General features: G+C 50.7%; 1 protein-coding gene across 11 annotated transcripts in view; it reads left to right on the forward strand.

The window, feature by feature from the left end:
* The window catches only part of SSH1 (slingshot protein phosphatase 1), a 40,896-nt gene extending 20,857 nt beyond the window's left edge, over nt 1-20,039 (forward strand). For 6 of the 11 annotated variants that reach the window (XM_074844557.1, XM_074844554.1, XM_074844561.1 and 3 more), the window contains 14 exons: nt 442-545; nt 2,276-2,340; nt 2,961-3,082; nt 4,705-4,815; nt 5,230-5,298; nt 5,729-5,794; nt 7,119-7,313; nt 7,556-7,649; nt 8,965-9,093; nt 10,262-10,308; nt 11,672-11,818; nt 12,442-12,642; nt 14,062-14,668; nt 15,131-20,039. In XM_074844557.1, the coding sequence (XP_074700658.1) occupies nt 442-545; nt 2,276-2,340; nt 2,961-3,082; nt 4,705-4,815; nt 5,230-5,298; nt 5,729-5,794; nt 7,119-7,313; nt 7,556-7,649; nt 8,965-9,093; nt 10,262-10,308; nt 11,672-11,818; nt 12,442-12,642; nt 14,062-14,668; nt 15,131-16,405 (3,232 nt within the window). In that variant the 3' untranslated portion in view covers nt 16,406-20,039. The other 5 variants (XM_074844555.1, XM_074844562.1, XM_074844564.1 and 2 more) reach the window with 4 other exon arrangements.
* The last annotated feature ends 3,529 nt before the right edge of the window (nt 20,040-23,568 follow it).

Raw genomic sequence — 23,568 nt, forward strand, 5'->3', positions numbered from 1 at the left:
TTTATGGTTGCATGTTCTTGTTTTTGCATTCCAAAGAAATCTCAAGAACTGAAATTAGTAGGAACTGATTGACTCAGGTCCTCATCTTCAGTCATTTTACAGGTCTAAGCCTGTAAAAAGTCTTACCCTCTACGGTTTTTAAATTGCAGAATTTGATAATCAAATGATAGTTATTTTCAGCCCATGACAGCTCAGGCAAGTATCTCCCGCAATGGTCAAGTAATAAAATGTTGGTGGGAAATGACACGTGAATAATCCGTGAATAATCCTGGAGCCGTGCCGTGCAAGTGGCAGGACCAGGCTCTGGGAGCAGCTTCTCATGACAAAGTCCTGCTACATTTTAGTGAGGGGAAGCCCTTCCTTTCCTAGGCGTACAGACCTGAGCACGCATTTTTGCTGATATTTCTTTCCAGTTGACTTCCTCTGTCATTTGTTTTCCAGCCTAAGCGAGAGCTTTTTCATGGTGAAAGGCGCAGCCCTTTTCTTACAACAAGGAAACAGCTCCCAGGGCCAGCGAAGTCTCCAGCATCCTCACAAACATGCAGGTAGTAGATGAAATCACCTACTGAAATTCTTTTTCCCTCTTGCTTTGCTGCTCATCCCGTCCGTGCGGGCAGGTTAATAGCACACGTGGGTGGGTGGATGACTCCTCTAATTGTCATAGTGGGCCTTGTACGACCTGCTGGGTAAAACCAGGTTTTCAGCCCACCTGCTTCGAATGGGAACGTATGATTATTGAGTCTTTGTTTAAATTTCTGTCGTTATCTCGGAACTGTAACTGGAGCAGAAATTTATTCTCTGCAGACATCACGGCATTCAGCATGGTGTTCTTTCGGCAGGGAAGCCTGCTGAGCCAGAAGGTCTGTGCTGAATATGGCTCCCTGTTTCCCGCAGCCGCAGATGAAGAAATGTCCCTTGTGCTTCAGTGATTTGATCTTTGCCCTTTGGCCTGTGGGGAGGAAAATTGGATGGGCTGAGTCACAGGGCTCTAGCACCTCTTCTGTAGCAATCGAGGTCCTGATTCAGCACGGCAGGGACGTTTCTCCGAGTGCTCTCCCAACCTCCAGTAACCTGAAGCTTGGGACTTCTGGTGCCAGCTGACAGCATTTGTTCTTTTGAAACTACCTGTTGCTGGGTTGGTTTGATGTTGCCGGTAAGAGTGAGGAACATTTTAACAGGATTTGGGTCTCTGGATAGACGTACATTTCTTAGCTCCTTATATCCCCTTTCCTGGTTTCAGGAAAATCCCCTTTTCAGTTAACTCATCACAATCTGGCCTGTAAGAGTTTATCACGGTTAAAGAACAGACTGTCCTTGTTCCCCCAGTCCCTTCCAGTGTGCCAAACTGGTGGGAAGAAGCAGCAGGGAGTTGTACAGCGAACGTACGTGAGGATTGATAAGCAGATAGGGGGTTCAGGAAAGTGGATTCTACTTAGCCCGTGTTTTTATGCCTTCTGTCTTTGACAGTTTTGGAATAAGGGATTACTGGGAAAGAAGAAATAAGATCATCGGGGCATTTTGAGAGCAGGAGCATGTGGGAAAGGCACAGTGTGGTACTGTGTGTCTGCTGCTTAGTAAACACTCCAAGCACAAAGAGGGTGTTTGAATGCCAAGCTTGGCTTTGGGTTTCTTTAATTGTCAGCAATTTCATATACCCAGCAAACATCCTACGGAAGGAATTTTATCTTGTATGGAAAGTTATGAGCGCATTACCGAGTTATTAGATGTGAACTTGGTTTGTTTTCTTGTAGATTGGTTGTTCCTTTCGCTTGTTTTCACCAAACAGAAACGTACCCACCGCTCTAGAGCCCAGGGGACTTGTTGCACGAGCAGCACTTTGTTTGAGATAGAAGGGATCCATCACCCGAACAAGTCAAAGTTTGTTTTTTTTTTTTCTCCTTTGTTCTTTTTTTTTTTTTTTTTCAATCAGAGTTGTTCCTCCTGCCTCTTCCTCCCCTGTCCTCAGTGCCCATATCTTTGTCTTCTCTGAGATGCTGTAACAGGAAGAGTGTCATCATTTGAGCCAGTCACAGGTGGTCTCAATTTATTTGGTAGCTCCCAAATACCGTAAGGTCACGTTCTCACACACCCAGATAATGGTCATCCAAGCAGCTCACTTCTGTTACTGTTCTCTGGGACAGCAGAGTTAATTGGCCTCCCTGAAATGGTATTTTTTTGACTTAGAAACATCCAGTTTCATGAAAGGTCAAGGCTCTGCCCATTCTTAGTGCAGCAAGTGAGACCCTTTCTGATTATTTCTCTGCTTTCTCTGCAGGTGATTTGCCGCAGCACCTCCAGGTGATGATCAACCTCCTTCGCTGTGAGGATAGGATCAAACTAGTAAGAAGAGATGCATTTTTTTTTTTCTCTCCTTTCTGTTGGAGGTGTTTGAAACAGACCTGTAGAGGTTCATGAAAAGCATTGGCAAATCCTAGGTTTGGGAGTCAGATTAACTCTGTGCTGGTTGCCAGCCCTTCTGCATTTTCCTGTCCACGCCTTTTGCCCTGGTCCTTACATCCAGGTAATTAGTTGGGTCAGGCAACTGATCTCTCTGAAGTGTGTTTTGTTAGGTTTAATTTTCCAGTCAGCTGACAATATACAGGAGAAGAAACAGGAGCTTGCTGTTGCTAGTGGACGCTCTTAAGTCAGTCTTGAAGTTGCATTCAAATGGGGCTGGGCTTTCTTTTAAAGAAATCTGCAGATTAGATAGAATCTTCAGGTTACATTTCGTAGTATTTGTCCAAACTGGGGCAGGTAATCTCTGCTGACCTGCTCCCACCCCGATGCCAAGTCAAACTGGCAACTAGCCTTGCTGGAAGATGGGCCATCTCCCCCTGTGTCTTTCATACTGCAGCTAAATAAAGCTTTTGGGCACAATTACCTTAAAAAAAATATTAGGCAGCAATGGAAGTAACAACTGTCCAAAAGCTAGATTGCAGAGCTTGATGACCTTTTTCTAGGCTGTCCGTTTGGAAAGTGTGTGGACAGACCGAGTCCGGTACATGGTGGTTGTGTACAGCAGTGGACGACAGGACACAGAGGAGAATATTCTGCTGGGCGTGGATTTTTCCAGCAAGGAGAGGTATGTCTGAGGCAAGGCTGGGCTTGGAAATCGGGCAGGCTGGGTTCTCTGGAAAGCCTGTCAACACCAGACTGTCCCCAAGCAGTTGGTTTACATGTATCTGCAAATTCTAGCAAGAGAAAGGACATGTTTGAGTTTTCTGACCAGTTATGAGGGTGATTTTTGTTCCAGAAAGCTTTTGGTCTCCTTGGGATCTCTGTAATTCATCTGTAGGGCTGTGGCATCTACCTCACCTGTGGTAGTTTGCTGTCTGCTCACTACAAAATGCTCTTGCAGACACATTTGCAAAACTGGAACTTATTCTATCCACCAGACTTCAAATCTGTTGATGGTATGATGCAATGGAGCTGGGTTTTGGGGGGAGGGAGTAGCTTGGCTGCCAACTAACATCAAAAAACAATACTGCAAAAGTACCTCCAAAACCAACAAACAAATGTGTCAGTAATGAGCTGTTTCTTTTATCTAACTGATAAGAGCACGTAATATTTTGAAAGGCAAATAAAATATTTTGTTATCGCAGACCCTCTTGCATTATTCCAGTTCTAGGTGAGTAAACCAAGGCAGAAAAGCTCTTGGCTCGGAGAGACGGGGCTGGTTTGGCAGAGCTGGAGTTAGAAGTCAGAGCTTCCAGACTGTTGTTTCTGTTCTCCGATGATTTAGCAGGCTGCCATGTTGTGCTGGCGCAGCCAGCGTGACTTTTGTTTTCTTTTTGGAAAACCTCCGTGGTTGTCTCCAGCGCTCTAAGTGGAAGGGGGGAGCTTTTTGTGCTGCAGTGAGACATGCAAGGAAACTTGTAGCCGGCCTTCCTAGTAAGATGCTTGTCACTGGCATCGATGCTGCCTCTTGTATCTGCTGTTAAACGAACTGCTGTTTGTGTAACGGAGGAAGTTCTGACGGAGAGTTTCCTCGTGGCACACTTAGTGTGCAACAGGAGTGAATGTTGGCTCTGTCATCTTCACATCTGAAACAACCTGGCAGTAATTTGCTCCTGGTGATTATTGATGTGAGACAAGAGGAAAGATGGAAGAGTTATGACAAATCCATTCTAACTGTAAGGTTAGCTGCCAGTTCAGTTACTGTCTCCTCTGAAAGTCAAAGTTTTTTGTTAATTAAGGGTACGTCTCCTGCATAAAGAAGTCAGTTGGCATTAGCAGCTCCATCAGTGACTCCATGGCTCTGTGTTGGGGCTGAAATGTCACTGCTGAGCTGTAAGTGTTCTGACTGCTGACAGTTTGACTAGTTGGGCGCTTTTGTGGGTTTTATTCCTTTTACATGTGTTTAATAAAAACCATTTTTTTCGCAAAGCTCTAAAGTGCACATTGTCCACATGTGTGTTCAAACTGGCCTGTCAAGTCCTTTGATCTGCTGTAGAAAGCGGCTGAAGGCTTAAAAAAGAAAGGAAAAGAACAAAACCAAACCCGAGTTCTTTGCTAACTGGCTGTTGCTGTATGCATCCCAATTTCCTTTAAAACTTTAATATCTCAGTAGTTTAATTATTTACTAGTTGAACGTTACTGGCCTCCATTATAGTACGATTTTCTTGCCAGATTGCCTCTCTCAAATGAAAGTGTTCTTTTGGGTTAGGTAAACTCATAAAATCCATTTTTTGTCTTTTCTACCAGCCAGAGTGATGAAGTGAAAATCGAACACGCAGAAAGGCCCCTCGGGTGCTCTTTGGAAGGGGCAGGCAGCTGCTCTGCCACCTACCAGGACTTGCTTTCAGCCCCGCTTTGGTGAGCTGCACCTCTGCAGCCAGATCACTGTGATCTGCTTGTGCGTCCTCTCGGGGAACCGCCTTGCGCTGAGCTCATGAGGGTTGAGAGAGCAGGAAAGATGTGGGGGCGAAGACTGCGGGGCTTTCTGGCAGGCTCTGGAGGGGGAGAGAAGAGCTGGTAATTTGGATTCTTGCTTCTGTGACGTTTCTCCAGCCCTGCAGAGCAGTCGGCATGCTAATGTCAGAGTAGACCTTTAGACTTCAGCTGCCAGTCTTCTTGTGTGTTATGCATTTGATAGCCCAAGACATTACTAGGAATTACTAGAGCAAGACTTGAGGATTTTAAAAATTAAAGAGTATTAATAATTTAGGATATTGGCGTGACCGCATTGTGGCCTATATTTAACATCCTGTATAACAATCTCTCTTCCAGTAAAAGCTGCACTATAGGAATGGTTCTTCGTCTGTGGAGTGATACTAAAATCCATCTCGACGGTGATGGGTAAGAAACCACATTAAAAGGATAAATGTGAATGTCCTTCCCTACTTGGGGGCTGCTCTAGGAGAGATTCTCCATCACCTTGCAAATGAAGTTCCAATTTTGGATTCACGGCTGCAGTCTTCTTATTCAGACAGTGAGTTTTTGTCTTGCTGCCCTCAAACTGCTGGGTGGAACCTGTGTTACCCAGGGAGTGTCCTCCGAAATCCCACTTGGAGCTCCCGTTCCTGGCAGCCCACGCCGGGAAGGGTGCTTGCTTCCCACTCTGATTTGGGAGGATGTTGGAAAATGGGTGATACAAATGCTCATCCCTGATTCTTTTTGCCTAGGAGTGCCCCTAGAGCTGCCTCGCAGTAGCTCTTTGTAGAGTGCAGCTTGTGATGCAGAGGAGAGCAGTTTCTGAGTGGGTTTTCTTTTTTTTCCTCTCTGTTAGTGGCTTCAGCGTGAGCACTGCAGGGAGAATGCACATCTTCAAACCGGTGTCGGTGCAAGCCATGTGGTATGTGTGTTAATTAGCTGTATTGAGAAAGAGACTGTCATTTCTGTGAATAAATTAAAAACAAATAAACAAAGTGCATTTTAGCATTCTCCATAATTGGTATTCGGTGAGATGCTGCAGAGACGCTGCTTCCCTGTGTCAGCAGGTAGCAGGGCTGGCACAAAGGGGCTGTGAGAATATTGATCCGAAAACAGGATCTTCTGCTTCAGCTGGGAGCTGTGATGTGCTCTGCAGTATAAGGGAAGTGGCACTGGTGGGATGAGTAAATATGAGAAAGACCAACTTGAATTCATCAGGCTGCAAACCCAGTCTTCCCTCTCCGTGCATATTTTCCGAACTGGCTGAAGGAGGAGTGTCGGGACCCGTTGCCAATCTGATGGCATTCCCCGTGTTCTGCCTCGTTCCTGGGGCCAGCCTGGGGTTTCTGCCGCACGGAAACTTTCTGTGCCGCCCCGGGTGCCTGTTCACCTTTCAGCTCCTGTCACCCCTCCCATGTGCAGGGATTCCAAAACACTGAAGCAGAGGTGGCTGAATCAGCAGCGGCGGTGCCAGCAAATTCCTCCTTGAAGAGGCTGTTACCCAGCCCCGCGCAGAACAAACGCGTCTCTCTTGGCCTGGGCAGTTTGCTGGCTCCTGCTGGAGCCTCGAGAGATCCCTGTCCTTGCGGCGTCTGATGGGGAAAAGATACAGATGTAGAGAAGGATGTCGTGCTAGGGATGATTTGGTGCAGAAACAAATGAAACTCTTGTTCCTGTCATTTTTGAACTCGGCCCCTCCTGTTGGCAACCTTAGATGTGGTTAATGTGTTCAGTACAATGACATCTTCGGAGTAGAGCCTTAAAAGAAGGGGGGGGGAAAAAAAAAGAAAAAAATGAGGAGGGAAGGAAAGAAAAAGTAATGCTAGAATTTGCAAAAACAAATGACCCAATCTGGGCCTTGTCCCTGGAGCATGTCAGGGGCCAAGAATGCTGGTAAATATGCATTTGACTCCTTGCTGAGGGTGGTTTGAAAATTGTCCATGTTCTTTATTTTCCTTTGGTCTGGCTTTACAAGTTAGCTAATGATTAGATCCCAGAGCGACTTGAGCCTTGTGCTTGCCTGTTAATCAGGAGAAGATTTCAGCCTCTGCCTTGGACCGGCTCTTGAGAAGGCCTCCAAGGTGCAGTTTGTACCCTCTTTGAACTCTGATACAATAAATCATCTGCTCTCAAAAAGCAAACTGCGACAACGTTGAAAACCGTTTTTCTCTGTGAAAATCTGTCAGATCCTGCTCTCCCTGTTCCTGCCGCTCACATCTACACAAATTTCTTCTCTAAACTTGCAGGTCTGCTTTACAGATCCTCCATAAAGCCTGTGAAGTTGCAAGAAGGTACAACTACTTCCCGGGGGGGATGGCCTTGGTCTGGGCCACGTACTACGAAAGCTGCATCAGCTCCGACCAGAGCTGCATCAACGAGTGGAACGCGATGCAGGACCTGGAGTCCACCCGCCCCGACTCTCCAGCCCTGTTTGTTGACAAGTCAGTTCTGAATTTTATTAGAAAAAGTTGCCTTGACTCGTGAGAGAAATCTCCCCTTCTCCTTTTTCTTCCTCCAGTGGTTCATTTCCTTTCTTTTCATAAATGTCTTCAAATGTGTTTCTTCCATTATTCTCATAAAAATTGCTTTTAATACAAGTCTTTACCACCGCTCCTCTGTACTGTATGAGTTGTGCTGTAGGTTTCCTGCCAGCTTGGAGACATCCCCTCCTTTTCCTTTTCAGGCCAACTGAAAGAGAACGAACAGAACGGCTCATTAAAGCCAAACTCCGGAGCATCATGATGAGCAAAGACCTGGAAAATGTGACTTCTAAGGAGGTAAATGTAACAATTCCTGCTATCTTACCCTTCTTGCTAGACTCCATTTCCAGAGAGTGCTGACTGCGTGTCACTGACTTCTGAGTGTGTATTTCCAGCCATTCCATCAAGGCCCTGCTCTTTGGCTTTGCTTGTACCTCCATTCCCCGGCGGGGAAATCGGGATAATACCAGCTTCAGAGTGCGTTTTTCAAGACCTTAGTAACAAGTATGTGACTTTCCAGTGCATAACGCCTGGTTCCTCGCCAATAAAGTGGCGTCAGAGGTGATGCTGCGCCGCGGCTGGTTGTAGCACACGTAGGCAGGGCCAAGCAGGGAATTTGCAGACACTTTTTCCTCGGTGCATTCCTGGGAATTACGTGAGCCAAGGCAGCCCTGGCAAGAGGGGCAGTTGGTGTTAGATGAGTGTCCCGACCTTCACTTGCCCACGGACAGTGCAGAGCAAAGTATGTGCTTTCCTTTCTCCTGTTGGCTTCATTTGAAGGTTTTATTTTCTTTGCTCCTGAAGAAATATCGGAGGGGCTTGCAGACAGCGTTTGGCTAGTGAGTTTATGGATGGAAAATCACAAGTCAAGATGAAAGCGAGTTTGGATCCATCCCAAAGGCCAGTGTAAATGCATCCAGCCGCAGTTCAGATGTATTCAGAGCAACTGGAAATAGTTCTTTCAGGGTTGGGTTTTTGTTTGTTTGTCCAGGGGGGTGTTAACATGCAGGACTTTCCTTCCTAAAGCTTAGCACTGAGGCCTTCGGATCTCTTGTGTGTTACCAGTTGTAGGTGTAAGCTGAGAACTCGTCTGTCTGTGTACGTGTTCTTAATTCTTGGTGCAGTCAAGATGCTTCGATTTTGCTGCCACCATCTTCCACAGTGGGTTAACCAAAGTTGTGCTGCTTTGCTTTGCACCTTCCCAAAGCTGAGGTGCAGTGAGAACTGTAGGACTTTTAAAATGGGAGAGGACTGGGTAGCTCTCCCTTCCCCAACGCTGCTGCCATTATTCACTCCTTGCTTCTAATGGGTTTTACATTTTTTTGTTAGCTGCTCTCCAAGGTCTTGGTTTTTATCTCTCAAATTATTTTTAAGAAGCCCAAATACTTTTTTTTTTTTAATGTTATCTGAAGCTTTATTTACAGATCTTCAATTTGGGGGCCTAGGATACTTGGAGAGATGCCAGTAGTGAGATTCCTTGTCTCCTAAAGGTCGAATCCCTTTTGCTGTTTTTAATGAAGTACAGAAAAAATGTTTTGCAAAGGAGCGCCAACAAGTGTTTCTGCTGGACAGACGTGATTCTAGGTGGCATCTTTTGTTTTCTGCTCTGCAGATACGAAATGAGCTGGAGAAACACATGAATTGCAACTTGAAGGAATTCAAGGAATTTATAGACAACGAAATGCTGCTTATCCTGGGTCAGATGGACAAACCGTCTCTAATTTTTGATCATTTATATCTGGTAAGCTGCTGTGTTAGGAGCTCCAGAATAGCAGGAGGCTCAGTGGGAGTGATCTGACAAGTCACTGGGCTTAGAGGAAGCTGGGTTTGGTGTCAGGGCTGCCGTGAGCGAGAGGTACAGCCGCTATCCCGCCCTTTGCACAGACTTTACTCCAGGACCTATATCGCTTGTAAAAGCCCGCAGTAGAGAAGCCCTTTTTTCTAGCTACATCCTTGTTTCTGGGACTTGACTGATTCTTTCGTGGCAGGTTGATCCTGTTTCAGGACAAACCGTGGCATAGCTCGAGTTCTCTCTGTGCACGTTCATTTTCTATTTCTAGCAACGGAGATTGTCTTTTATGACAAGCAGAGGGTCTGGCTGTGGGTGCTGCCCCGGCATGACAGCCATTTGCTCTTTGATTAGGGGGACTGTATTGTTTTTCTCGATTGAGCCCGTGAAGCCCTGCAGGCAGGGCCAGAGCTGTACAGAGTGAGGCTGAGGGCGATGTGCTGCTCCAGCTTGCGCAGAAGCAGAGCGACCTGTGCTTTGTCTGATCCTTTGCCACTAGATGGTACTCCAAGCAAAACCAGGCACTGCCATCTGGAACAAAGACTTGCTTGAGATCAACACATTTGTCTCTGTTATGCTTGGGCCTTTTTTTTGTTGTTGTTCTGGAGAGAGTGAGAGGAAGTGCTCATGTCTGAGGGCAAAACCTGCTTTTTAAACCCTTTCTAGCTTTCTGGTTTGCAGGTATGGGGGGGACCCAAGGTGTAACCACCCACACAGCTTTCAGGTCTTGCCTCACTTCTCATACACCTGTGATCCCAGCCACACCACACGTAATCTCTTCCCCTGCACTATTTATCTCTGTGATTAAAAATCCAGAGTGGCCGGGGACAGTGATTTGGGATGCGCTCAGTCACACGCTGGCCTAGAACTGACTCCTTGGGCGGGGATCTAGTGCCCTTGTCCCCTCCTTCAGGAGGTCCCTGCCTGTTCAGGATGGGACATCTCTGTGCTGAGCTGCAGCGCTGGCTGCCCCACTGCCATGTTCCTGTTTCGGGGGTTATTACCAGTATTTCCGTCGGCAGCTAAGGAAGATTGCTGAGGCTGGGGGATTATTGCAGAGCCTTAGGAAGAAGGGAGGCTCTCGGGCTGCTTTGAAATGTGTGTTTTGTGGCTGTTGCAGGGCTCGGAGTGGAACGCCTCCAACCTGGAGGAGCTGCAGGGCTCGGGGTGAGTACTGCACCTTTCAAGCACCAGCCTTAGACTCTGAAACCTCCAGTCGTTTGCCTTTAACTTACCTTCAGGTTTCTCGAGGTGACATGTGATGTTTGTAGACTGTAGGGATGAGTTTGGGCCCATTCCCAGCGATGTGGGTCACTTACCGTCAGGACCTTGGTCGAGAAATCTTTTCCTACCTCATTTCTTTCAATAGCACATAGAGCAAAAATAACAAAACGTCTCGTTTGTGTGAAGTACTTCAGCATCTCCAAACCCCCCCGTAACGTAGCAGCCGAGCGTGCAATGGCCGTCCGTATTGTTGTGTCAGGTGTGAATTCCTGCAGGCTGCAGAAGAGCAACTATTACAGCACTAAGCTTAGGGAAAAAAAACTCTATCTAAATGGAGCAGAACTTCCTGTGAGTGAGCAACCTCCATCTCACCTGCCCAGACAGGCCGCTGCAGGGCTGTCTTTCACCACGCTCTCATCACCGCACCACTTCTTGGCTTGATTTACTTTCACGCTTTTTGGACGAGTGAGAATTTTGCATATAAATATTTGCTGCTTGCCCAAGGCGTACACCAACCCTGATGTGAGAAACTGAAAAATATTGCTCAACAGCATGACTGAAAATGTTTAATTTGGAGTCCTTGGGAACAGATGTCTGAACATCTTTGAACAAGTAAATCGACCAGCGCGTTAATATTTCTGATCTACGGGGAAGGCAGCTTGACGTGCAGTGTCTAAAAGTCAAAGATGGACAAATTCTGAAACAAATATCCTGTGTCCTTGATTTGTCTGAATGATACGAGGTAATAAATCAATATGGGCATTTGTTCTCCCTGGGTACATTGTAATCCCTGCTGTAATATTTGGCAGGAATCAAGAGATACCATGTGACTCTCATTTCATATTTTTGGTCAGAAAGAAGAGAAAAGGATGGTTTTGCAGCTAAAGCCTGCAGTTGAAACTTGTGATTCCTGGGGTCTGTTCCCAGCTCCTTCCCAAGCGAATCACTCGCAGCCAATGCACTTTTCTTCTTCCAGCATCCCAGAGGCTGCGCGTGGCACAGAGTGAGGAGTTTGAGTAGGTTACAAAGCCTCGGCAGATGGGATAAAATAAACTTTTCCCTCCTGCACCCAAGGCCTTTTGACGCTTCGAAGGGGATCCGGTGGTGGTGAGAGGCAGGTGAATGGATGGGCCCCGCATGTCACGTGCGTGACCGGTGTCACCGGGGTCCCAGGGGTTCAGGATTAGGGCTGCAGATAAAATCTTACAGCTCGCGTTGTGTCAGATTTTGTGGACTTCGCAGTGTGTGCCAGTTCCCTTTCACGACCACGGCAGCTCAACTTTATTTTTCTTTTCATTCTCCACAGCATTGATTACATTTTGAATGTGACCAGGGAAATTGATAATTTTTTCCCCGGTTTGTTCGCATATCACAACATCCGCGTGTATGACGAGGAGACGACAGACCTCCTGGCTCACTGGAACGAGGCCTACCACTTCATCAATAAAGCCAAGTAAGTGGGCTGGGAGATCCGACTTCGGGCGAGAGCACGTCCGGGGCAGGGGGGTGACACCGGGCCCACGGCTTCACCCCGCGCAGAGCTGGAGCCACCACCTTCGCATTATTGCTTCTGCCAGGGGCTTTCTGTGTCCCTGGAACTTCCCCCTACTTCTCTTCCTGGACTGGCATTAACCTGTTTGCAGCCTGTGATTTTTTTAATTATTATTATTTTGTTTTGCTTCCAAAAGGAAATGAGGACATTTCCTGTTCTGGAAATACTCCAACACCGTCCGTGTTGGACTAACCCCAGCTGTGTCTGCAGACAAGAGATGGTGACAGAGCCCGTCAGGCTCTGCTGGGCTTTTACACTCAGGTCATTCCTGCTTATCCCTGTATCCAAAGACTCAGGCGAGCAGGAGGCTTCATGGTGGTCCCTTAAATAGCAGCACGATTGAGCTGTAACTTCCAGCTTTTCTGGAGAGGGATTCTTCTCATGGCCCACTTAATCCAAAATATTTCTGGCATACTGAGCCGTAGTCAGGAGGACAAAGTCCTGTCCCTCCGCCGTGTAAAATAGTAACGACCAGCATCGTAACCAGAAAGATGAGATGGATTTTCCTCTTTGTCATTCTGCAGGAAGAATCACTCCAAGTGCCTGGTGCACTGCAAAATGGGTGTGAGCCGGTCGGCATCTACCGTGATAGCTTACGCGATGAAGGAATTCGGCTGGTCGCTGGAAAAGGCTTATAATTATGTGAAGCAAAAACGCAGCATCGCAAGACCAAACGCAGGCTTCATGAGACAGCTTTTGGAGTATGAAGGCATTTTAGATGCTAGGTAAGGTGACGGGATGAATGGAAAAGGGACTTGCAGGATGTAAAAGAGCCGATTGTAGGCAACCTCTCGGGTTTTTGTATCGCAAAATGCGAATCGATCTCCCCAAAGCTCTGTTCAGGCAGTAGGTTTTTTGTCGATGTCTTGCACGCACGTGTCGTGCTCAGAGACACAGGCAGAGTGTGCGTGGTGCTCTGGTCTGAAGGGTCTTTAGAAGGGCAGATGCCTCTGCTAATTTTGTTTTTCTAAACCTTTTCTATGCCAGGCCTCCCTGGATGGAAATTAGCTGTCTTCTAGGGAGATCTGCTCCGGTTTAATTCAGTGAGCGTTTCTCTGCATTTGGGGAGGGTTTTCGTATTTCTCAGCAGCCAGTACTGTTCAGCAAAACATTGTTCTTGTTTTATGAGGCAGAACTGAGCTCAGACAGTGTTGGAGGCAAATCATTTGCAGCTCTGGGTGACCATGCCAATCACAAATCTTTGTCATTGCAAGTGCTGTAGTATCTCATAAGGGTTTCTGCGTGCTCTGTTGGCCTCTGCTCTACAGGGGGAAGAGGAGGAAAATTTTTCACTCTGGTTCAGCAGGAACTGTGTAGTGAGATGTGCAGAGACCTTGGTTCAGTATGTTTTGCTCTGACACAGGGCTTGGTGCCCCTCTGCCCTGGGGGACACCCCCTGAGGGCTGCTCCCCTCATGGGTGCGGGGCAGGGCACTGGGCCAAAGAGACTGGAGCAGGCAGGTGGGAGGGACAAAATCCTGACACTAAAGCTGCTTTTGCCCAGGTGGGACTGCCAGGCTGGGCCCAGCGGTTAGCCCTTCAGTTCCGGGTTGTGGAAAGGGATGAATTTACTGTGTTCAGTTTTGGGCCCCTCATTCCAAAAAGGCCATTGAATGACTCAAGTGTGTCCAGAGAAGGGCAACAGAGCTGGTGCAGGGTCTGGAGCACAGGTCTGATGGGGAGCGGCTGAGGGAACTGGGGGGGTTTAGTCTGGAGAAGAGGAGGCTGAGGGGAGACCTCGTGGCCCTCTACAACTACCTGAAAGGAGGGTGCAGAGAGGGGGGATGAGTCTCTTGAGCCAAGGAACCGGCGCCAGGCCAAGAGGGAATGGCCTCAAGCTGTGCCAGGGCAGGGTCAGACTGGCTCTTAGGAAGGATTTCTTTGCAGAAGGGGCTGTTGGGCGTTGGAATGGGCTGCCCAGGGCAGGGGGGGAGTCCCCATCCCTGGAGGGGTTGAAGAGTTGGGTTGACCCAGCGCTGAGGGATCTGGTGGAGTTGAGAATGGTCAGTGTGAGGTTCATGGTTGGACTGGAGGAGCTTCAAGGGCTTTTCCAGCCGAGATGATTCTGGGATTCTGTGAATGTTCTTGGAACTGAGCATCCTACAGTTCAGTGGGAGTCACTGGTGTCTTTGTCCTTTCCCCCAGCAAGCAGCGCCACAATAAGCTGTGGAAGCAGCAGGCAGAGAGCAACCTCCCCCAGAACACAGACGGCACCCCGGGGTCGGGCGACTTCTTGCTCGAGAGCTTGGACATCGACCTAGAAAACCGCCTGGCTGACCTGGACACGCCTTCGCAGTCGGCGTACCTGGACAACCGCGCCGGCACGGAAGTGTCCGTGGGGTTTAATTACTGCTTCCGTCGCCTCTCGGACACGCTGCTGGAGAACAAGATTCCCGGGGACAGGGGCGGGTTTTTCCACGTGGAGGAGCTGGAGCGGGAAGCGCTCGCGGAGCAGCGCGCTGCCTTGCTGGTGGGACAACCTCCATCTGCAGCTTCGGAGACGGGAAAAGCCCTGGAGACGGCAGAGCTGAGCAACTTCACTGAGAAGGAGGTGAAGAAAAAACTGGACTTCAGCCCCCGGAAGGGAAGGATAGTGCTGGGCCCTGGGGAGCCGGGGGAGGACGGCGTCAGGGAGGAAAATCCGATGGAGAAGTGGAAGCGGCGTCTGTCCACGCACAAGGAGGAGAGCAGGCTTAATAGAGAGAACTTGAATAACAACAACAGCAAAAGGAGTTGCCCAGAGGATTTTGAGGTGCGTATGGAGTTGAAATGTAGGTGATTAGCATGGCTGACTCTACTGCAAGTGAAACTGCTCTTCTCATCTTCATAACACAGTTTCATTTGACTTGGATAAAGCCTTTCATTCCATGACGAGCTTCTTCCTTTTCGAAGTGCTTCTGAACATGGCTTTGCTTGCCCGAGCTGTGGATTTAGATGCCCGAGAGCAAGCGCACACACGTGGGTGCCCTGTAAACTGCTTTGGGCAACTCGCTTGCATGACCATCGCTTGAAACGGTAGGTATCCTTCCATTGAAGATAACTGTCTGCTGAGAAAGTACGCGGCTTTTGTTCCTGCTGCAGGGCCTTAGAAGTGGAGACGGGCTTCGTTTCAAATCTGCTTGGCTGTAAATTTATCTTGCGGTCTGTGCCTCTCGCTCCGCTGATTGCTGATGCACGTTTATCTGTACCTCTTTTTTTTTTTTTTTTTTTGCAGCACGACGCCGTGTTTGGGATCCTCAGTAAGGTCAAGCCTTCCTATCAGTCTTGCGCTGACTGTATGTATTCCTCGGGCAGTTTGTCCCCCGACTCCTTTGGGGAGCAGTGCGAGAAGCTGAACGCCAGCACCGCGCGTCGCAGCACCACCATCTGCACGCAGCCAGCCCTCCTCTCCCACATCAACTCCAACTTGGCTGACCACCTGCCCAGCAAGACACGCTCCGAGGAAGCCATCAGAACTAAAAATAACGAGGCTGCGCTTCCTCTGTTGGCAGGAACTGGTATACTGGAGCCTGGCACTTGCAAATCACTCAATCAACCCTGCGGCGTTTTGGAGAAAGGAAAAGATGCACCAAGAACCCCAGTCAGAACTCTGCTGCCCAGGAGAAACTCGCACTGTGAGAGGAGCCTCCTTAACGCAGAAGTGGTAAAAGAAGAGGCTCTATCCAGAAAAGACAGCAAACCCACCAAGGAGCTGAAGTACTTGTTCAGCAAAGACTTGGAAAAGCCGAGTGCAAACAGTTACTTGATGCAGCACCAGGAGTCTCTTATTCAGCTGCAGAAGGCGGGCCTGGTGAGGAAGCACACCAAAGAGCTGGAGCGGCTGAAGAGCCTGCCCTCGGCCGCCGCGTCGCTGCTCAGAGACAGCCCCCTGAGCAGGGTCGACTCCAGCATTGCGGAGGAAAGCGAGGATTTGGTTCCGCCTCACGGCCTCGTGCCTCTGCTGGGAGCGGCACCGCTGATCCCCGAAGACTCAGAAAACGACGTGGAGAAGTTAGAGGTGAAACGCGTCTTGGAGGGGATCTCTCAGAAAACCTCCACGCCTGTCATGTGTCGGTTGGAGCACACGAGCAGTTTCACCAAGGACTTCCTGAAGACCATCTGCTACACCCCCTCCTCCTCCCGGAGCTCCAACCTGACGCGCAGCTCCAGCAGTGACAGCATCCACAGCGTGCGGGGCAAACCCGGCCTGGTGAAGCAGCGAACTCAGGAGATCGAGACCAGGCTGCGGCTGGCCGGCTTGACTGTGTCTTCTCCTCTGAAAAGGTCCAACTCTCTCGCCAAGCTCGGATGTCTGAACTTGTCCTCCGAGGACTTATCGAGTGACATGGATGTGTCAACCGTGACGGACTCAAAAGAGGCTGTCTCAAGCGAGTCTTCCGTGCTCTGTGAGCCACAGCCCACGCTGAGGAGCGCAGACGTCGCCGCCAAGCTGGCAGCGAAGCCAGCGGTCGGAAACTTGAAGAACACGCTTTGGATGGGCAAAAGTTGATGCCTTCTGCGGGGGGAGCAGGGAGGTGGATTTGGGTTTTTTTTTACGGCGTTTATTCATTGCACCGATGCAGTTTTACCATCTGACTTGCAGTAGTTCATCTGATGCCACCTCTTCTTCCCCTCCTTGTACTCGAAGTGGGGAGAAAAAAAACCACAATGGGTCATGATGAATGGCACAAGGGAAAATAAAATGTATTGCATGGCTTAGAAGAGGACTTTGTGTGTGAGTTGCCTGTTGTCCTGCAGGATGCTATTTCTAGTACTGTTTGCCAAGTATAAGAATGTGGTTTTGTGTGTGTGTATATATAGATAGATATTTGTATCTATTTATCTATCTATCTATATATATAAAATGCTGAAATATCCTGTTTCAAAGACTCAACAAAATAATTAGTCATGACTTTTTTTTTTTTTACAGAACACAAGTCTTGAGTTAAAACAGGGCACTTGTGGAAAAATCCTTAAAATGGTGACATGAACACTACCTCTGTTCTTGCTGACTTTTAGTCTTGGTTTGTTGTTTGTGGTTTTTTTTTCCTTTAAAAAAAGGCTTTTCCCACAGTACTTACCGTTGTTTGAAGGTTTTCCCTTAACTGTAAAGGCCGGGAGGAGCGTGGGGCCGGAGGCTTTACGGCGCCGCGTGACCTGGCTGTGATGTGAAGGAGTGTCGAGCTGTGTTGGTGTGGACTGTGACCTGCTGGCGTTGGTCCCTCTTCGCTGCGTGACCGAGCGACTTGTCACAGCCTCCTTCTGGGGCCGGGGTGACCCCCAGACTGTGTCGTTGTCGCGGGCTTACACTCAGGTGGAGAGGTGTCATGTTCTTTGGGTGTTTTTGCTGTCGTGTATTGTCATGTCGTGATAACTCGTGACAAGCCTGGCCAGTAAGTGCCCGTGGAGGCTAGTGAAGCTTTGTGTGATGCTGTGTCGGTGTCGTGGATCCTGCGTGGGGACCCTTCTTCGCTGGGGTGTTGGTAACCAGCGGGAGGGCCGGCACTCCCGGTGTCCCACGCGTTTGAAATCCCAGTAGGCGATAGGTGAATGTGTCTCTTTTCTGATCATTGCTGTTGGTTTGGTAGAACAATTCCTGCCTCCTTGGTTTGCCAGTGGCCTGTTGACGCAGTCCGGGGCGGGGGACTATTGACGCTGGGCGGCCCCAGCGCGGGTGTCCGTGTCCCAGCTCTTGCGGGGCTGCACCAACCTCCTGCCTGGGGCGATGAAGCGTAAATCCTGCTCTTGGGGCAGGGGTGGGGAGCAGCCAAACAGAAATACAGGCGCTCTCCAAAGAGAGAGGGACGTTGAAGGTGCGGGCGAGGTCTCCTGCGGGAGGAAGGCTGGCGGGAGCGCGGGGAGCGCGTCCCTCCCCACATGGACACTGGCTTTTGGGGATCGCTCTCAGACCAGCGTTACCGTGCGCTGCTCCTTGTGCCGTCCTGCCGTGGGGGACGCTGGAAACGCAGCAGTTGGCAGGTGCTCTATGAAATGAACGTTTTCTCAGTATTTTGGGCGGGCAGCCAGGTGAAGGACCGCTCTGTGCAAGGTGCGCTGGCACGTCGGGAGGGAAGAGCTTGAGAAGCGCGTAGGGGACGTGTTCCGAGTCCCACCGCAATCCCTGCTGGCTGCTTGTGCCTTCGGGGTGATAGTTTGCAGCAGGCTTTGGGGTCAGAACAGATCTCAGAGGTCAGCGGAGGCAAACGGGTGGACTTGCTCATATAACGACCAGGCTGGGAGCGTGAGCTCGCTCATGTTTTAGAATTTCCATCAAAAGCCATTCTTGAAAATCCCCTCTTTGAGGCAGGGGAGAGAGGAGCCATTCTGAGTCTGTACTGATCAAATATCCACAGCCTTGAGAAAGGGAGCCATGTGTTTTAATCTCCTAAATGCCCAGAGTTCATCTTTTCTTCCTTAAGCTAAGACCCCACATTTTTATATTAAACCTGAGGAATTGTAGGGACTGGCAATCAGTAAATAAATGTCCCTCCTTAAAGAGTCTTAAATTCGATGTACGTTGTTGGCTTAAGGCACAACTTCCCGTTTCACCCCTGAAAGCTGATTTGAAGCAAAAGCTGCTGCGGTGAGGAAACCCTGAAAAACATGCGCAAGCTTTTGCTTCTCAGGCTGAGAAGACGCTGGGTCGTGTTTCGAGCCGGACTGAAATACCCTCTGCCCGCTGTCAGCATCCCGTGGCTGCGCATCCCCATCTCCTGCGATAAATTCCCTCCATTCATATCCTTACGATTATCCTTGGTTACGCCCGGAATCTGATTCGTGTGATGGGGTGGGTGGCCCTGGGGCCGTTTGGTGGCCCTGGGGCTCGGAGCAGCTGCCTGGGAGGGCCCGTGTGGCCCCGGCCTGGCGAGGCTCTGCCGTTGATCCCAGCACGGCTCGCGAGGGCCACTCGCACCCTTATTTTTCTCCGCTTTACGTTACACCGGCACCTTTCTCAGTGCCGCAGACGCTTCCCGGGCAAGGGAAGAAGTGAGGGTTGGATTTGAATAAATTCAGAAAAATTCCGTTAACTGATGCGAGCGAACATAATCTATTTCCTTCCTGTTTTCTTGAGTGCCTGCCAAGCTCTGCCGCCAACAAACCCCTGCTTTCCCGGGGCCTCGCTCGCCGTCCCCCTGCCCAGCGCTCGGACTCGGCTCTCGCTCGTCGGGCTGGGGGCTGCGGCGTCGCGACGCTGTCGGGATAGCGGCGCGGTTTGGGGGGGGTTCGGGCTCGAAGCCACCGTGCGCCGGAAGCACTCGTGTGCCATTTCGAAGGGTTTTGTAGCCAAAGCTGTGATGCTTGCAGACTTCTTTAGATTCGTTGCATGAGAAGGTAGATGTGTTTGTCCTCTCCCACGTATCGTAATTGTTCTTTTACAATTGAGTGCCTTAATAATAGTTTACAAATACTGTGTATTTATGCTGAGCTGTTAAACTCTGCTGTTTGCTGGTTGGTTTTTTTTTTTTTTGGTGCTTTTGGTGTTTCCAGTGGCAGTGAGACCGTTCTTACTTCTGCGTTACCACTGGTGGCCCCGCTGAGCTCAGTGCCGCTCGCCACTTCCCTCCTGCTCCGCTCACGGCTGAACCAAAGGGCCGCAGCCCCCAGGGCCCCCCCTTTATCTATGCAGCGCCGCAGAAACGCGTGCAGGGCGGGAGGGGGGGTTCTGGGGAGACGTCCCGCCGCCTTCTGGACACGAATCCCAACCCGAGCGCCGGGTGTGAATCCCAAACCCAGTCACGTTCTGTCAGAAAACCCGAAATGCACAAAACTGGCACCTTATTGCCAGGCCGGGCGCTGTCGGTCTGTGCGGTGGCAGGAGCCACCCTCCCGCTCGTCCTCGCCTCGCTCGGGCGCATCCCGCCGGCTCCCGGGAGGTGACCACAGAGCCGGAGAGGAGGGTGGGTGGGTAACGTGTCGCCGTTCCAGTGATTGCTGTACCCTGTAACAACAACGTTCCTTTTATTTCATGGTATTTCTTAATTCTGGTTTTATATTTAAATACGCAGTATTTTTTGTACTGTACGTTCGCGGTAAGGGATGCATAATGCACTTTTTTTTTTACTTTTGTTTGTAAAAATGTACTGTATATTTTATGTGCTTCTTGTGAGGAAAAATAAACTTTTTTGTTTTCCTTTTACAAACGAGCTTTGCAGTGTTTTTTGGAAGCGGGGAAGGATCAGCCCGGCCGCAGGGAACAGGCCCGGAGGGGGCGGGAGGAAAAGGAGGTGCTGGGTGCGTATTATCGGAGCAGCAGCCGCTGCCCGGCTCCCGCGTTATCTCCTCGTGTCTGCCCTGGCTGCGCTCCCCTTGTTTTGGGCTGTTTTCTGCCACCCCCGAAGGCCACATCGGGAGCTGCCTAAGTCCCTCCCGGTTGTGTCCTTGCAGCGCTGGACGCGTTGTCAGCTGCCCTGCTGGGATGGCGAGCGCTGCCGAACGCACCCGAGCCGCGGCCTGGGCTCACTTGCAGGTTTTTTAAGGGAAAAAGGGAAGGAAATAGAACAATGCTTCAGTCCTGGAGGCAGAACGGAACCTGTAATCCTCTGTCTAACCTCTGACCAGAGACCCCAGCTGGGTTTAAGCTGCTGGCGTTCCGGCGTGTGTTCCCCAGCACCGCGTGGGCATTGGCAGCGTAAAGCAATGCCTGCACCGCGCTGAGCCCTCCCGGCACGGCACACGGAAAAGGACTTATTTGGAGAGGGGCTTGGTGCTACCGCAGCAACATGGGCCTTTAAATTCCCCCAGCCCCGAGCCGCGGTCTCCTCCAAGGAGCAGAGCCCCGGTGTGTGGAAGCTGAGGAGGTAAATCCTGCGATGTGGCTCTTCCCCCCCCCCCCCCCACCCCGAGCCGATCCTGCTGCCGCCCCATGATCCACCCGAGGTGGGATCAGCCCTTCCCGGGCATTCACCGAATTTTGCCTTTAAAGGCAAACAGCAGGCGTCTGCCTCGGGTGCCTGCGAGGAGCCTTGTTGCTGCCTGGGATTGTTCTCGCTCTCAGAGCGGCTTCAGGGAGGAACATATCAGTGTTTACCTTGGCAGGGGAGCAACGCGCAGGCTGGGGATGCTCTCCAGCTTTGGCACACTGGCTAATTGCCTCCAACAGTCATTAACCCCCACCAGAAATAGTTGCTTTTTAGGGTGGGTTTTTGGGGGTTAATTTGGCTTGATTTGGCAGCTGTCTGCCACCTAGCCCGGCCGCCCCGAGGAGCAGGAACCTTCTCGACGGGTCCAACCAGCCGGGCCTGGGCAGGAACCAGCACTTGCTGCTAATTTACCAACTCCTCGTGTGTGCAGAGCTCCGGCGCAAACTTTTTGGGGTGAACTAAGTGATTTAAGTCCTGCCGCAGCCTTAGCAGAGGCCGGGTTTGATTCCGGTGCGATAAGGGCGCGTGACAGTGAGGGGGTGGGGGACATTTTCCTTTCACCTCGCAGCTGAGCATCGCCCTGGAGCCCCGTGTGACACGTGCTGGATGATGCCGCTTCGTGTCACCAGCGCATTTCTGGGCTGTGCTCACAGCTTGGCAGGGACTCGCACACCGGCTGGGAAAATAATCTGTGAATGATGGAGGATGGAGCCCTCCCTGGGGTGGGTTTGGGGGGGGGGGGTGTTTGGTCTTTTTCTCACACCTGAGGGCATGTCCTGGCGCCGTGTGGCTCTGGCCTGGCGGTGGGAGCGGGGTGCTGAGCCGGGCTGTCGCTGTGCGGGCAGGTACCCGCTGCGGGAGCTGCAGCTTCAGGAGCTGGAACCAACATCTGACACTGCCCTGATGGAGGACAGAGACCCTGGGCTGAGTCGCCCGGCACAGAGTGCTTGGCTTTGTGTCAAGGCCTCCTGAGAGTTGCCCAGACACGCTTATGTGATGACACACGAAGGAAATCAGTGGGAGCGAGTGTGTGTGTGTGTGTGTGTACGGCTTTTACACCCCGGGGTTAACTCTCTCCAGCGCTGAGCCGCAGCAGAGCTGGAAGCTCTTGCACTGAGCCAGGAGCCCCAGCGCTGCGGTCTGGGCAGACAAGAGCTTCTGAGGTCCTTGGGACAAAGTCTGTCCCTCAGCCGCTGCCATTTTGGGGTCAGATGTTTGCTGTTGGCTCATTTAATTCACACTTCCCTTGGCAGATTCACAAGACGACGCTCCCTGCTCATCTCGGCTTCCCAAAGATGGAGATCTCCCTGCCGTAGCCGTTGGCGGGTTTGTGTGTCAGGGTTATATGTTAGAGAGGCACCACGAGAGGACTGTGAGATGACTGGAGGGTGCCCTGGGACTGCCGGTGAGTTTGTGTGTCTTTTGGGTTTTTTTTTTGTTTTTTTTTTTGTTAGGATTGAAAGTGGCTTCTTTACGGCACGATTCTAGTTATGACGAATGTTACATCCTGTTGTGATGTTGCTATGGCAAAGCCAGGCAACATCTGGAGCAACACAAATTCTCTCCAGCGACCGTCGGAGGGTTTATTTATAGCCTTGCTGGCGAAAGGAGATGCCTGAGCGTGAAGTCTCTGTGGGCAAATCATGGCGGGGGCAGCCTGGCGCTGGGTGCTCACCTGGTTGGGACTGGGCTGGTGGGAAGAGGCGAGGTCTGGCTGGTCCCGAGCAGTGATCAGAAAGGAGCAGACCCCCTCGAGGACCCTCCAACTCCGTTCTTTGCCCCTGATGGGGGGAGGATGGTTCCCTACCAGCGTTTCCCAGTTTCACGTTGAGGTTGGGTGACCAGAGGGGTGTGAGCAGATATTGTCACGATGCTATTGGGGGAAAAGATTGGGTTTGGCAGGTGAGCAAGGCTGGGTTTGGTGAACAAAGTGACATGCACAGAAAAGCAACAGGAAGGAAACAAAGGGCCACAGCTGCACCTCGGCACCATCAGCCCACCGCAGCAAAGGGCAGAAGCTGCTGCAGCGGCAGCGGGTCTCCAGCTGCCTGCAGCCCCAGGGTTTTAGGGCAGGGTCAGACTGGCTCTTAAGAAGGATTTCTTTGCAGAAGGGGCTGTTGGGCGTTGGAATGGGCTGCCCAGGGCAGGGGGGGAGTCCCCATCCCTGGAGGGGTTGAAGAGTCGGGTTGACCCAGCGCTGAGGGATCTGGTGTAGTTGGGAACGGTCAGTGTGAGGTTAATGCTTGGACTGGAGGAGCTTCAAGGTCCTTTCCAACCGAGATGATTCTGTGATGCCTCTGTGTCTATTTACACTGGGTGGTGGCTGGATGGCCACGCTGGCCTCTGAAGAGGTAGAAATGTAAATATTTTTCTAAGCAGAAGCTGAGAGTCGGTGCTGCCGATGGGAGACAAGCTGGTTGCTGCAGTGGGCGCGGGCTGAGCCACGCTGCCAGCGCGGTTCCCTCTCTGCTCAGCCATTGCAAACGTGCTGCTGCCAGAGTTCCTGCGGTGGCAGGTCCCTCCGCATGCACGCACACACGCACACACACACACATTTCGGATGGCTTCACCACAGCTCTGCTGCTCGGCCGGGGAGCGGCTGAAGAGCCGGTCGGGTTTGCTCCAGCCTCGGCCCTTGCCCTGGGCATTGCATATTCCCTAAAAGTCTCTTCCTCTCTGCTTTGAAGGATGGGGCAGCAGCCACGACGTTGCTGCAGCTGCCATTTCCTTTTATGCAGACGGTTCAGGAGCAGAAACCACGTTGCTCCCGTGTCAGACTGTCCTGAGTGTTTAACAAGCAGCTCGCAGGAAA

The sequence above is a fragment of the Strix aluco genome, chromosome 18 (assembly GCF_031877795.1).
Source record: "Strix aluco isolate bStrAlu1 chromosome 18, bStrAlu1.hap1, whole genome shotgun sequence".
NCBI classification, from domain to species: Eukaryota; Metazoa; Chordata; class Aves; order Strigiformes; family Strigidae; genus Strix; species Strix aluco.